This window comes from Gastrolobium bilobum, unplaced genomic scaffold (assembly GCF_033153095.1).
Source record: "Gastrolobium bilobum isolate Gb01-03AN ecotype WA unplaced genomic scaffold, APGP_CSIRO_Gbil_v1 utg6296, whole genome shotgun sequence".
Classification (NCBI taxonomy): domain Eukaryota; kingdom Viridiplantae; phylum Streptophyta; class Magnoliopsida; order Fabales; family Fabaceae; genus Gastrolobium; species Gastrolobium bilobum.
Window position 1 is genome coordinate 39,950 of NW_026897150.1, and position 13,492 is coordinate 53,441.

The 13,492-nt window shown below is 40.8% G+C and overlaps 2 protein-coding genes across 2 annotated transcripts in view; one reads left to right on the plus strand and one right to left on the minus strand.

The window, feature by feature from the left end:
* Positions 1-419: 419 nt before the first annotated feature.
* On the minus strand, positions 420-2,961 carry LOC133304534 (uncharacterized). Its single transcript, XM_061504584.1, has 3 exons — positions 1,848-2,961; positions 1,204-1,758; positions 420-1,000 (listed from the first exon to the last, which is right to left on the minus strand). Exons 1-3 carry the CDS (start codon positions 2,959-2,961, stop codon positions 420-422), a joined length of 2,250 nt encoding a protein of 749 aa, XP_061360568.1.
* Positions 2,962-6,642: 3,681 nt separating this feature from the next.
* The window catches only part of LOC133304532 (uncharacterized), an 83,829-nt gene continuing 76,979 nt past the window's right edge, over positions 6,643-13,492 (plus strand). Inside the window, 3 exon segments of the mRNA XM_061504582.1 lie at positions 6,643-6,997; positions 7,109-7,205; positions 7,749-9,955. Of these exon segments, the coding sequence (XP_061360566.1) occupies positions 6,717-6,997; positions 7,109-7,205; positions 7,749-9,955 (2,585 nt within the window). The 5' untranslated portion in view covers positions 6,643-6,716.

Here is a 13,492-nt window from a genome sequence, read left to right on the forward strand (position 1 = left end):
GACGTTATATTAACTGTGCTTGATCTTGCCCTTGGGCAAGATGGTTCAAATACCTCGGGTTAGAAAAAGAAAACACTCTTTTGGGGAAATGCCTGATTTATTATTCCATTTATTCATAACTGAAATTGTAACTACAAGAGGAAAACATCAGGGAAACGTCAGATCTGTCTTTCTTTTCAACTAAAGTATTTTTTCAGTTTATCTGCATTCCATGTTCTTTTCACACTTTTCCCTTGCAGAGTTTCTAGCACATAAGCTCCTCTTGTTAGCTTTTACTTGACTCTGAATGGTCTTTACCATTTTGGGGCTAACTTTCCCTCAGTCGCGTTTCGTCCTCCTACGTCTGCTCTTCGTAGAACTAAGTCTCTGACTACAAACGATATGGGCTTCACCTTTCTATTAAAACGGGTAGTAACAAGCTATTTTGCAGCAAAGTTTTTGCAATGCGCTATAACTCGAGCTTCGTCTATCAAATCTAGCTCCACCGCTAATTTTTTACTATTCTCTTCTTCTGCTTGAGATAAGGCTTGCACCCTTCTCCATGAAGGTTCTCCCAATTCCACCGGGATCATGGCCTTGCATCCATAGGTTAATCTAAATGGACTTTCTCCAGTAGACGTTTGCATCGTGGTTCTGTATCTCCAGAGGACATACCACAACTCTTCAACCCACTTCCCTTTAGCAGATTGGTCTATCCTCTTTCTCAGTCCTTCTATGATAACTTGATTTGCTGCTTCTGCTTTCCCATTAGTCTGAGGATGCTCTACGGATGCAAATCGATGTCTAATGTGGAGGTTTGCCATCAATTCCTGGAATGCTTTACTCGTGAACTGGGTCCCGTTGTCAATAACCACCTTGGCTGGAATTCCAAACCTGCAAATCAAGTTTCTCTCAAAGAAACGCTGAACTCGAGCCGAGGTGATCGTTGCAACCGGTTCTGCTTCTATCCACTTAGTGAAGTAATCAATGGTCACTATCAGCCACCTCAACTGCCCTTCCGCTGTTGCAAACGAGCCCAGAAGGTCCATTCCCCATTTAAAGAATGGCCATGGTGTCGTGATTAAACTTAACTCTTCTGGGGGGCTAGAAGATTTTTTCCGTGTCTCTGGCATTGATCACATTTAAGCTCATGCTCTTTCGCATCATTACCCATGGATGGCCAAAAATATCCGGCTCTAACCGCTTTCCGGGCTAAAGCCTTACCTCCAATATGTTGGCCGTTGATTCCTTCGTGGATTTCGGTCAGGACATATTTGGCCTCATCCATAATCAAGCACTTCAACAGGGGCGAAAAGATCCTTTTCTTGTAAAGCTGCCCTTCCATCATGGTGTATGATGCTGCATCCTTAATTAATTTCCTAGATTCTTCTTTAGCGATGGGCAAGGTTCCATTTTCCAAGTAATCGATGATAAGGTAACGCCAGTCATCTTTTTCTGATATCTGCATAACATATGTGGGTTCTGGGATACTTTGTTCAACTACCGTCCTGTGATTTCCCCATCCCTTGGTGCTCGCCAACTTAGACAATATGTCCGCCCTGCTGTTTTCATTTCTTGGAATATGGCTGACCTCTACCTTCTCGAACTCTGCAATTAACTGCCTCGCAGAGTCTAAATACTTAGTCAACAGTGGTCCTCTGGCTTGATAGCTCCCTTCAATTTGGGAAGTAACCAATTGAGAGTCACTATACACCTGTAGCTTCCGAGCTCCGAGATCCTTAGCCTGATGCAATCCGGCTATGAAGCCTCGTATTCTGCCTGGTTATTTGATGTTTCAAAATGCATTTGCATAGAGTACACCATCGATATTCCTTCCGGGTTTTCTATGATGACCCCGGCCCCACTACCTTTGGGGTTAGAAGACCCATCCACATATACCTTCCATGTGTCTGGGTTGCTTGAAGCTTCCATTTGGATCGAAGTAAGCTCCCTGATAAAATCTGTCAATGCTTGGGACTTGATTGCTTTACGACTTTCAAACATTATATCAAATTCTGATAGCTCGACAACCCAAGCCATCATTCTTCCTGCTAAATCAGGCTTGTGAAGGATATGCCGGATTGGCAGGTCCGACCTAACCACAATTTGGTGTCCCTGAAAATATGCTCTGAGCCTCTTAGCCGAGATCAACAGGGCAAATGCAGCCTTTTCTAACTTTTGGTACTTGAGTTCCGCACCCTGCAAGAGACGGCCCACGAAGTAGATCGGTTGTTGTCCTTCTTCGTTTTCTTGAACTAGGACCGAACTGACAGCTACATCTCCCACAGAGAGGTATATTATCAATGCCTCCCCTTCTCTTGGTCTGGTCAACACTGGTGGTGAAGCCAGTTGCTTCTTAATTTCTTGGAATGCGGCCTCACACTCCGAACTCCACCCATATTGAACCTCCTTCCGAAGTAGCTTGAAGAAAGGTTGTTCTGTTTCTGCAGATCGAGGTAAAAATCTAGTGAGGGAGGTTAGCCTTCCTGTTAATTGCTGTATCTCTTTCTTGTTTGCCGGGGCCTTCATTTCCAGCACTGCTCGACACTTATTCGGGTAAGCTTCGATGCCTCTGTGAGTCAACATAAACCCCAGAAATTTTCCTGCAAGGACCCCGAAAGCACATTTGGCTGGGTTCAACCGGATGTTGTATCGTCTTAGTTTTTCAAAGGTATGCTCCGGATCTTCAATGTGTACTGCCGAATTGGTCGACTTGACAATCATGTCATCTATGTACACCTCAACACTCTTACCTAGTTGGTCCGCGAACACCTGATTCATCATTCTTTGGTAGGTGGCCCCTGAGTTTTTCAATCCAAAGGGCATCACATTGTAATAGTAGTTCGCCTTTTCTGCGATGAAGGTAGTCTTTTCCTGGTCTTCTGGGTGTAACAGAATTTCATTATACCCTGAATAAGCATCCATTAAGGACAATATTTGGAAACCAGATAAGCTATCAACCAGTTGATCTATGTTAGGCATAGGGTATGCATCCTTAGGGCATACTTTATTTCGATCTGTGTAGTCTGTGCACACCCTCTATTTTCCATTTGGCTTCTTAACCATTACCACGTTGGACAGCCAGGTTGTGTATTGTATTTCTCTGATGAATTCTGCTTCCAACAATTCCTTCACATGATCCTCCAACACCTGCCGACGCTCTGGGCTGAGCTTTCTTTTCTTCTGCGCTACCGGCTTAGACCCGGGGTATACTGCAAGCTTATGACAGCAAAAGGCAGGGTGTACGCCGAGAATTTCTGAGGACTTCCAAGCAAAAACGTTTTTATTTTTCCTCAGGCATTTGGTAAGTCGAACCTTTTCCTCTTCAGTCAACCCCTTACCAATCTTTGCAACTTGCTCTTCGTCCCCAATGCTTATTTCTTCCAACTCGCCATCGGGTTCCGGTCTCGAAATCTGAGTATCATCCCTCATGTCCAATTCTACCATGTTGATCAGCGTCTTTTTCTCCCTGTTTGAGCCATCCTGTTGGCTGTCAGTTCTCATCTCGACTGAAGGTTTAGGGTCACTTTGGACTGCCCTGACCGACTTAAAATAACAATCCCGAGACTCTTTTTGGTCTCCTGCAATGGTGATGATCGTGTTTTGCTTACCAATCATCTTAAGTTTTTGATGTTTGGTGGAAACCAGCATATCCCAGTCGTGGATCGTTGGTCTTCCCAAAATCACATTGTACTCTGAAGGGAAGTCGGCAACAATGAACCTTACTCTTTCGGACTTGTACGCCTCCTTGATTCCTAGAGTGAGTCTTAGATCTATATATCCTTTGGGGATGGTGTTACGGCCATTGAATGCGATCAAAGCCGTATTGCAAGGTTTCAAATCTTCTTCATCCATGTTCATTTTCTGGAAAGCCTGCCACAGGATTATGTCGGCACAGTTGCCGTTGTCCACAAATATCTTTTTGACTTTACAGTTGACTAGTGTTCTCGTTATAACTAACCCATCAACATGTCCTGGCATGACATCCTCCAGCTTTTTCTTGGTGAAATATAGTATTGTGGTTCTTTTTCGACCTTTTTAAACTTGGGCCGCTCTCGTATCGAGAGCACCTCCCTTAAGTATTTCCTCCTGGCATTCATGGTATCGCCTCTTCCTCCGAAAGCCCCGTTAATCACATTACATTCGAACTCAGGTTCCACGAACTCGTCCTCTTCTCTGGTCGGCTTCTTGCCCCGACTTTTTTCCTTGTGCCTTTTTTCTCACGGTGGGCTCATTGGCCGACCTCCTATTCTCTTCCTATTGTTCTTCCATCCTTGCGTCCTTATAAGATATTGTCGCAGCTTTCCGTCTCTGATATATTTTTCAATCGCGTCTCTTAGGTCCCAGCATTCATCAGTAGTATGGCCGGGTCCATCATGGAAAGCACAGTACCGAGATTGGTCCAACCCGGCTAGATTGAGTAATGGCCGAGGTCTATCTACCCTTTTCATCTCTGTGGATGCTACCTCCCTCCAGATTTGTGATCTGGACGAATTCAAAGGCGCATACCTGTCAAATCTCCCCTTCGCTGAAGTTTTATCATCTTGCCTTTTACCTCGGTAACCGTTTTGCTTCCTGCTGTCAAGTTTTTCTGCTTGGCCGGGGTACTGCCTTTGATCCATATTCTCGATTTCCATATGTTCAAGCTCTAGATATTTCTTCGATCGTGCTGTGAACTCTATTAGAGTTCGGAATGGGTCTTTGTAGACGGACTTAGCCAACCGAGAAGAGCCATGTAACCCCGCGATTACTAAATGTAGATGAACATTTTTTGACAACCCGGGAACCTGCAAGGCCGCCATTTTAAAACGGTCCAAGTACTTTTGCAAGGTTTCCCCATTTTGTTGTCTTATTTTTCCCAACGCAAATTCTGACTTCGGCTATTTTTTGCTATTGGCAAAATTCAGCAAGAACCTCCCTCCAAGCTCTTCAAAGGATCTGATGGATCCCACTGGAAAAGATGAAAACCATGTTTGAGCAGCTCCGGTCAGCGTAGTCGCAAACAAACGGGTAATCAAATGTTCTTCTATTCCCTTGATGTACATTGCCGTATCAAAGTCATCCAAGTGCACCTGGGGATCCTGCGTTCCATCATATTTGAGGAGTTCTGATAAATTTAGATTTTCTGGGAAGGGTGCATCCACAACCTCATCCACAAAGGGGCTATCGTTGTACTGTCCCCTGTGATACTTCCTCCTATAGATCCCGGATACGTCATCCGGGTTTCTGAATGGGTTTATGAACTGGGAACTCTCCCTCTGCCTTTCTTTATTTATTCCTTCATCTCGGGTTTCCTCGTGCCGAGGTTACTGATTAAAAGCCAAGCCGGGAGCGTTCCTTTGAGATCGGCTCCCAACATGTCTGATATTTCTCACTTGAGCCCGGGTTCTGTCATTGTTTCCCTAGGGATTCGTGATCCTCAAGTCATTCATAACCCGGGTTATAGCTTGCTCCGGATTCGGGTTAGAGACTCGCCCTACTCTAGTCTCCAGCTCTCGCATCTGCCTATCACCTTCCTCCCGTTCGAGCTCGTGCCTTCTTTCCATCTCTTCCATTCTCCGAAGGACCGCAGCAACGGCCAGATCCGTCACCCGCAGATCCGCAGCAGCATCCAGATCCGTCATCCGCGGATCACCAATTGCACCTTTTAGAAACTGCATCGCGTCTGCAACTTGGTCCTCCATTGGTTGTAAACCCTGCACATATGGGGCATTCGGATTGACGACTGGGGTTGATGCCGAATCTGAATGCACGTTACTAACATGCACCTCATTATTGTCTATATAATGATTCACAGGATCCTCCCTGATTGGTGGAACAGGATGATGCCTGGAATTCGATCTTGAAGGCTGTCGATATCTACTCCTGGTTGTCCTTGCCATCTCGATCATCTGCCTTTAATCACGTAGTAATAGTAAGAAAAATCTTCGTTCCCCACAGACGGCGCCAATGTTCTGCCTGAGGCAGAGGTGTCCGACCGTTGGTCAGATGATTGATCTTGGATTTAGTGCTTTCTCTTTAGATACCTATGAATTAGGTATCTTGGGGACAACGAATCACTACACACTATATGATGGCCTTAACCAGAGGGGGTGTGTGTGTGCACTGTCGTGATTCCATAAAATAGGGTTAGAGAGATCAGTCATACCTGTGATTTTTAGCTCCTATTTATAGAGCTTACCTTTGGGCTTATGCTGCTTGGGCTTCTCGCAGACATGAGCCTTTGCCAGGTCTATAACAAGTTAAAACAAATTTTTAATCTCAATATAATTCTTTTAAAATAAGTAAAAATAGAACCAAATAGTAAAATAGCTATTTAAATTATCAATTCATCCCTTCTTTTTTTTCATATTTAAAAAGAGTTGAAAAATTATAACATACAAAATAACGTGATTTGTACAATTTTAGTATAGTTCTTGTTTGTCATAATAATTCTCAAGTTAATCGTTCATTAGAAACGAATTAGATTGCAAAACGTTAAAATGGGATAACGATTGGAATGGAAGTGTCATGAAGTGTCCAACCCAAGGCACCGCCATTCTACACGCGTTCCGTTCAGTTCAGTCGGATAGAAACGTGGGCCCACACCTACCCTTTCCTTTTCCCGCCGATTCACTCATGCATTTCACTCCCAAACTAAATTCCGTTACTTCCTTTCTTGAAATTCACCTCCAACTCAACCTGCATACAAATTAAGAAACAGAATCAACCAGTCAATCCATGATAACACTGTTGCTATGCCCTTGAAAAGCATAATCCGGCGGAGACTACTGTCTCTGCTCCAGCCATGGCTGCTAGAAGAGCCTCAACTCGATCTCAAATTAGGGTTCCTCAACTCTCTCGCCGTTGCCAAGAACCTCCGCTTCGACGTCTCGATTCTCAACCAGCTCTTCGACGCTCCTGCTCTCTTGTTCTTCAAGGACCTAACCGTCGAACGCCTCACCGTTCGATTCTCAAGCTGGCACTCGCCGGCCTTTACAATAGAAGTCCATGGCGTTCGCGTCGTGCAATCTTTCGAGTGAGTCCTATCCATTATGAGCCTTTTTTCTTCTCTCTCTCTTGTGATTTTGACTCTGATCAGTTGAATAAGCATCGTTTCCGTAACTGACATAACTGTTTGGTTTTGAAGGAAGCCGGAAGAAGACGGATGCGCGAGACGGTTGCGGACGTCGAAGTATGATTATTCGGATTATCTCAGAAACAATCTTTCGGCACTTGATCCTGAGGTAACGTATGTTCTTATTCGAGTAATTCATACTGAGGTAGATGAGTTTTGCTACTTGGTGAGGTTCTTCATCGGAAACTGGTGGAGCTTCATCTAGATTATTAGTCTAATGATAGATTATCCCTTGGTTAATGCGAAGTTGCTTTACCTTGTACTTATACTGATTTGCATACTAGTTGGAGTTGGAATACTATGTTTTCCACCGGTGTTGTATGAGATATATGAAAAATATTGGAGAATACTGAAACTACTTTAGTTTATTGAATGTGGAAGATCCTAGCTGTCTCAATGTCATGATTTAATAATTTGTATGTCTTTATAATGGGGGAATACTACTAGAATGGGGAAGATCACTTGATGCCTAGTCAGCAGATTCGTTGAACATAAGAAAAAGGTGATTTGTGATTGATATTTGTCCTCTGAGTCCAAAGAGAAAGACATACCTAAGCTGCTGATTTTTTGTTTTTAGCTTTCCCATGCTGAATCAATTTGTTAAATATAATGTCATTTTGGTGATTACTGTTACCTTTTGTGTAAATTTTAGGGTTGCTCGTTGCATCACATTTTGGAGAGGATCTTATTTGCTGTACCTGAGGGGAAAGATTTTACAACATCTTTTTTGAGTCTTATTCTGAAAAACTGTCATCTAGAGGCACATCGCATTCATGTGGAGGTTCAATTCCCCATCTTAAATGATGCGTTTTTGTGTTTTGGAGAAATAAAGGAGTTTAGTGCAAGATCTAAGTATCTGGATCAAAAATGTCTTCTTAGAGGTTTTCTCAGTACACTTTTTGTTCCGATGAAAGAGAGTTCATTTACATTAAACGTCATTGGATTCAGAGTTGGATTAATTAGAAAGCATCACGTGAACCGTGTTTTGCTTTCATCAGATTTGCAGATTTTCATTAAATTTAGAGATCTTAAGCTGGTAGATTGCACTCTCTGTTTTCCAGAACTGTTTTTTTCATTATCTCCAGATGACATATCTATATGTCTACTTTTTTACAAATTGCTATCTGGTGAGTACAATCAAGCTAGAGGTGCGAGAGAACTATGGAGAATAGCTTCCAACAGAATTGGCCATGTGATTATAACTCCTAGATTGTCATTGCAAAGATTGGTTGGTATTATAGGTCAATGGATACACTATGTCAATGCTTACGAGAATATCTTGCTTCTAATTGGATATTCTACTTGCCACATATGGAAAAAGTCCATTTCTAAGATGTCTCATAACAAACTAATTTTGAGTTCTGCTAGAAACCATTGGGAGTTGATCTCTGACATTGAGAAAAAGTTGCCTGTTGAAGGCATTGCACTGGCAAGGCGAATAGCCCGTCATAGAGCAGCACTGAAAGTTCCATTTGATTGTCATGAGGAATGTGTGACCAGAAGTAATTTCTTTCGCCCTTTTCTTTTTATACTGACATTTATGTGGAAAGAAATGTCAAGGATAATCTATTGCCTAGTGAACATCTCTTTTGGGAAAAATGTAGTGCAAGATCCAGATATTGATGGATGTTGTTTGGGAAGTCTTATCGAAGATCCTTGTCAAAGAAGTTGTTTTGTGCTGAACTTTGGGAAAATCATAATGACAATTTCCCAAATCAATGAAATTCAACCATCTGTATGTGAGAAGTTACAGTCACGCACTGGGATTGCATACTCAGATTTCCTTTCAATATGTTTCTGTATTGATGCTTTGTTATTAGTATCTGTAAAAGATATTTTTGAACAGAGAGTCTTTCTATCATGTGGGCAAATGAAGGTTGAAACTGCACCTTTTACAATGTCAGCAGACACTAGTACAATGCATACACTTAGTTCAACTAAAGGAAACGGAAAGGAAGATATTGATGTTATGGAATCAATTTTGTGGATTGAACCTGCAAAAATATTTCTCCTTTCCGAAACTAATGCTGCCCAGGCTGAAGACTCTTGTCATTCTTATATTGAAAGCTTTATGGGAAAATTGTCCGTGAGTTGGAAAGGAATTTGCAGCAATTTTAATGCAAGTGAGATTGAGTATTCTGAAAATCCGTGCCTTCTCAGTAAAGTTGAGATATCTTCCACAATACCAGACCATAGGAATTCAGATTTTGGATTTTGTGAATGTGGTTTAATGCTGGGAAAGTTAAATTTAGTTTTGACTCATTCTTCAGTATCATCGGTGTCTCTAATTCTTAGTCAGATACAACATACTGTTTGCAGGGAGGACAGGAGGGAAGCATGCATTACTTCAAATTTTGTGGGCGAAATAGAAAATGCTTGGGTTAACAAATATGACTGTTATTCCAAAGGATTGATTATGGCCTTGCTTCAAAAGCTTCCAGAGGAACAAATTCATTTTGGAATGTTTGTTGATGGTCCTTCTGTAAGATTTTCACACAGAAGGGGGGCCAATCTTGGTGGTCAAGACGTTAATGACATTATCAGTCAGGATAATTTTGACCTCACTTTTGATTTCCATGAGATTGAAGTGGCTGTTGGTTCCCCTTCTGTATTTGATATGACATCATTGACAAGTCAATTGGGGCATGGAGATGCCAAAGCTGAGTCTATTGCATTGGAACCTCGGGTGATTGAAATTCCAAAACCGAATAATGATAAATATGCATCTTTTGGAAAGATTTCAACTAGTTCCTACCTTCATCTGAATGGGTTAAATGCTTGTCTGGAGAAGTCAGCAGAAAACCATCAGATTCAACTTTTTATGTTGAAGCCAATCACTGTCCAGATATTATCCTTTAGGTAGGATCTCGGCTATAGGCTGATACTTTGTATTTGTTATCTATTTCCCGCATTTTATGATGATGATTCCTTATGGGTCTTATATCTTGATGAACTCTATTTCTTTTGTGCCTAGTTTATTTGTTTTCTATGATATCTTCATTTATTGTTTTTATTGATGTTTTCAGTAATGCTGAGGCTTTTTTTTTTTTGGGTGTGTGTTTGTCATCAACTTTGAAGAGTTGATGTGTGTGGAGACTAGCCTATTGATAAATTACAGAACACAGTGACTTGATTTGGTTAGCTCTGGCTTTGGCCTGCTTGATGTAATCTCTATCTGATATTAAATTGCTCGTCTTCTTGAGTTTGGTCTTTTTTGTGAAGGGTACAGCTCGATTAAAATTATGTTAATGAAAATGGTCAGCTCTTATGGAATTTGAGGTAGCTTGGCAGTTGGCAGTCGTGGAATAAATTGTTTGGTTCGTTTGGGGAGACATCGAATAAGTCTGCATAACTTGGAGTCTTTTTTCTGACCATTTTTCAAAGATTAGAGAGTAGAAAGGAGAGTAAGATGCTTTTTATTTTAAATAATTTTGCTCTTTAGCAGGGGTGTGGTGAATTTGGTGGGAGTGAAAAGCAATATTATTAATCTCGGATAGCGGCTGTCCCTTCAAACTGCTATAGCAGGTAGCGCTACAACACTACTGTGCAAAATGTACCTAAGTGATACATTAAATTGTACTCCGCAAATATAAAACTTAAAATATGAAAATGTGACATAAAAAACAAATTTGAAGGATCTCAAACTCAAACATAAATGATTTCAAACATTAAAATTCAAATCATAAGCAAATTGAAAGAATTAAAGTCTCAAATAATGTAACACAACAAAATAAAGTGGCAAAATTAGTGTTTACTATAAAAAAAAAGTGGCAAAATTAGTCAAAATTCAAACTGCCACTTAAGTGAAATTTCAAAATCAAAGAACTTAAGGAATTAATCATAATTGAAATCATGAACATCCAAATCTTCATGTTCACTTTCACTTGTATCTAAGTTGTAAATCTCTTCCTTCTACGACGAGAACACTTTTGTAGAAACTACTATAGTGGCGCAATAGCGCCGCGATTCAGCCGCAATAGTGGCCGCTACATCTGCTACACTTCGCCTAACCGTCGCGGCGCGGTCTGTGGCGGCCAGATGCTGCACTGCAACGCAACTCCGCTAAAGCGGGGCTATTCACAAGTATGGTGAAAAGGCCAAATCTTTTAAAAGATATCTCTTCCTTCTCATTTTTTAGGTGAAATGATTGTTTTTTTAGACTCCTTGTGGGTTTCGGGTCATGGTTTATTTAAGGTAATTGTCCAAAACAAATAGCTCTTTTGAACCGGTGTTTCTTTTCTTCATTTTTCTCTTTTATTTTAAACTTCCTTGTTGTTTCCTTTCTTTTAGGAGGTATTGTGCTTCTTTTCTCTTCTCTTTCTTTAAAGCAGTTGGAATGAGACAGTACTTCTTTTCTGTCTAATTTATTCTTTTTTATTTGGCTTTAGCTGGTGTTGCAGATGTAGACAAAATGGGGAATGTGTTGACTTTTTCTGTTATGTTGTTTGGCTAGGAAACTTAGTCCGTGGTATTGTTTCTTTCATGTTTTATATTAAAAAAGGCTGCTGGCTGCCTGTGAAACTTATTGCTTCACTCTGTCTCTCCTCTCTTTTTCCTTGTGAGTAGCTTGGTTATGTGCTCCAAAGTTTGTTTTAGAGTTGCTGTATGTTGGAGGAGAAAGTATGTCACAGGCAACATTTAGATACTTTGGACTCTGCTTTATATGGTGTACATGATTTTTGAGGAATAAATAAATTTTTATTTTGATAAACTGTAGGTCTATTGCATAAGAGAAGGAAATGAATAGTAAAACTAAGATGTCCTTCAAATGTGATTACAATAAAAGAAATAATAAGTTGCAAATTTTAGTATAAAAGAGTCAATTTGAATATTTAAAACTCCTAAGGTCAAATATTTTGCTTGGATAATGGTGATTAATAAGATTGATACCAATAAATAGGTTACAGATTCGTAGACCTCTGCACAGCTATTTACTATAGTGTGTAAGGGTAGTTAGGAAACAGGTGGCCATTTATTGTGGAGTAATCTGCATGCAGTTTTCGGTGAATATGAGGCATGTCGTTCCACCTTGGAGTAGTTTCCAATGATGTGTTTTAAGGGTTTTAAAAAGAATGAAGAGGCTAGAACTTTGTGGCAGCATGCCATCTATGCTATTCTTTGGTAATGCTGATCCACACATTTTCAAGGGCATTTCTTTGCTTATATTGCAGTACAGTTTATGTTTATGGTCTCTGTCTGGTGTATTTTTAAAGGAGTTTCCTTCTCTGATTTACAAAGACATTCGACAGCTTTGTTGCCCATTTGAGCTTGCTAGTCTTGCTGTTTTCTTTTAGTTGATCTCTTTAGGAGGATTTATTATTTTCTTCCCTTGTTGTCATTTCCCTCTTTTCTCTCTATTAAAATTCTCTTGTATATTTATAGAAAAAAGGAGCCGACAAATCCTTTTGTATGTCCATTGAAGAAATATCCTTCCAAAAAGCAGAAACCTATAAGAAACCAATGAAAAAATTTCGTCCCATGATATATACTGGGACTGAAACCTCTGCTGAATGAATTTATGCCTCTTATTTTTGAGAATGGTGTGTTAACGTACTTGACAATCATAATCTTCCTCTAGTTTTCACTATATGGTATATTGTGTGTTCTCGTGTAAGGTAGAACCGTTGAAGTTTTAATGGTTATTTGGTTATTATAACATATTCAAATTTTGATTAGAAGTTACTCTTGTAAATATTAGAATTAGTATTTATTTATTTATTTGTGATAGCTAGAATACTCTAGAAGAATATTTTGGGCTTAGCCCATTAGGTCTTTCAGTACTCTTTATATAGAGAGCTCTTGTACAGATTTTTTTACAATTCAATATTATTAAATTCAAGTTGGTATCAGAGCTCTCGATTCTGAGGGTTCTGCTTCAGCAATTGCCGCTATTAGGGCGGAAACCTTTTTTTTGTTTGCCTCTCGCCGCCGTCAGTCATCGGAAAAAATTATCCAGTGACCTTTTGGACCGAGAGGACCTTTATTGGACTTCTTTTCCTCTGATCTATCCTTTATCTACTGTTTCTGGTCAACGACGTCACCACACAGCCATGCAAACAGTAAATCGGACCTGTTTTTCACTGTTACGCACAGCTACAGTGACCTTTTGGACTCCGACCACCAACAGACAGGAGCGCAACCTCCGGGCGATCATCACCTGAAAAGCCCAGCTCCGGCAGACCATCCACGCGCCTCCACGCGCATTTCCTTCTTCTGCGCGTGACACCCACGCGCCGAGGAGTTCTCCGGCGCGTGACAGCGTGTGATAGAGGGGGTTCACCTCGGACCACCTTTGCTCAGCTCGTCTCCTTCTTGCGCATCTGGATTTGTGACTATCGTGGCATTTCAACTCGGTTAGGGTCATTCTACAGTGTTTTATTACTGTTCACTGACACT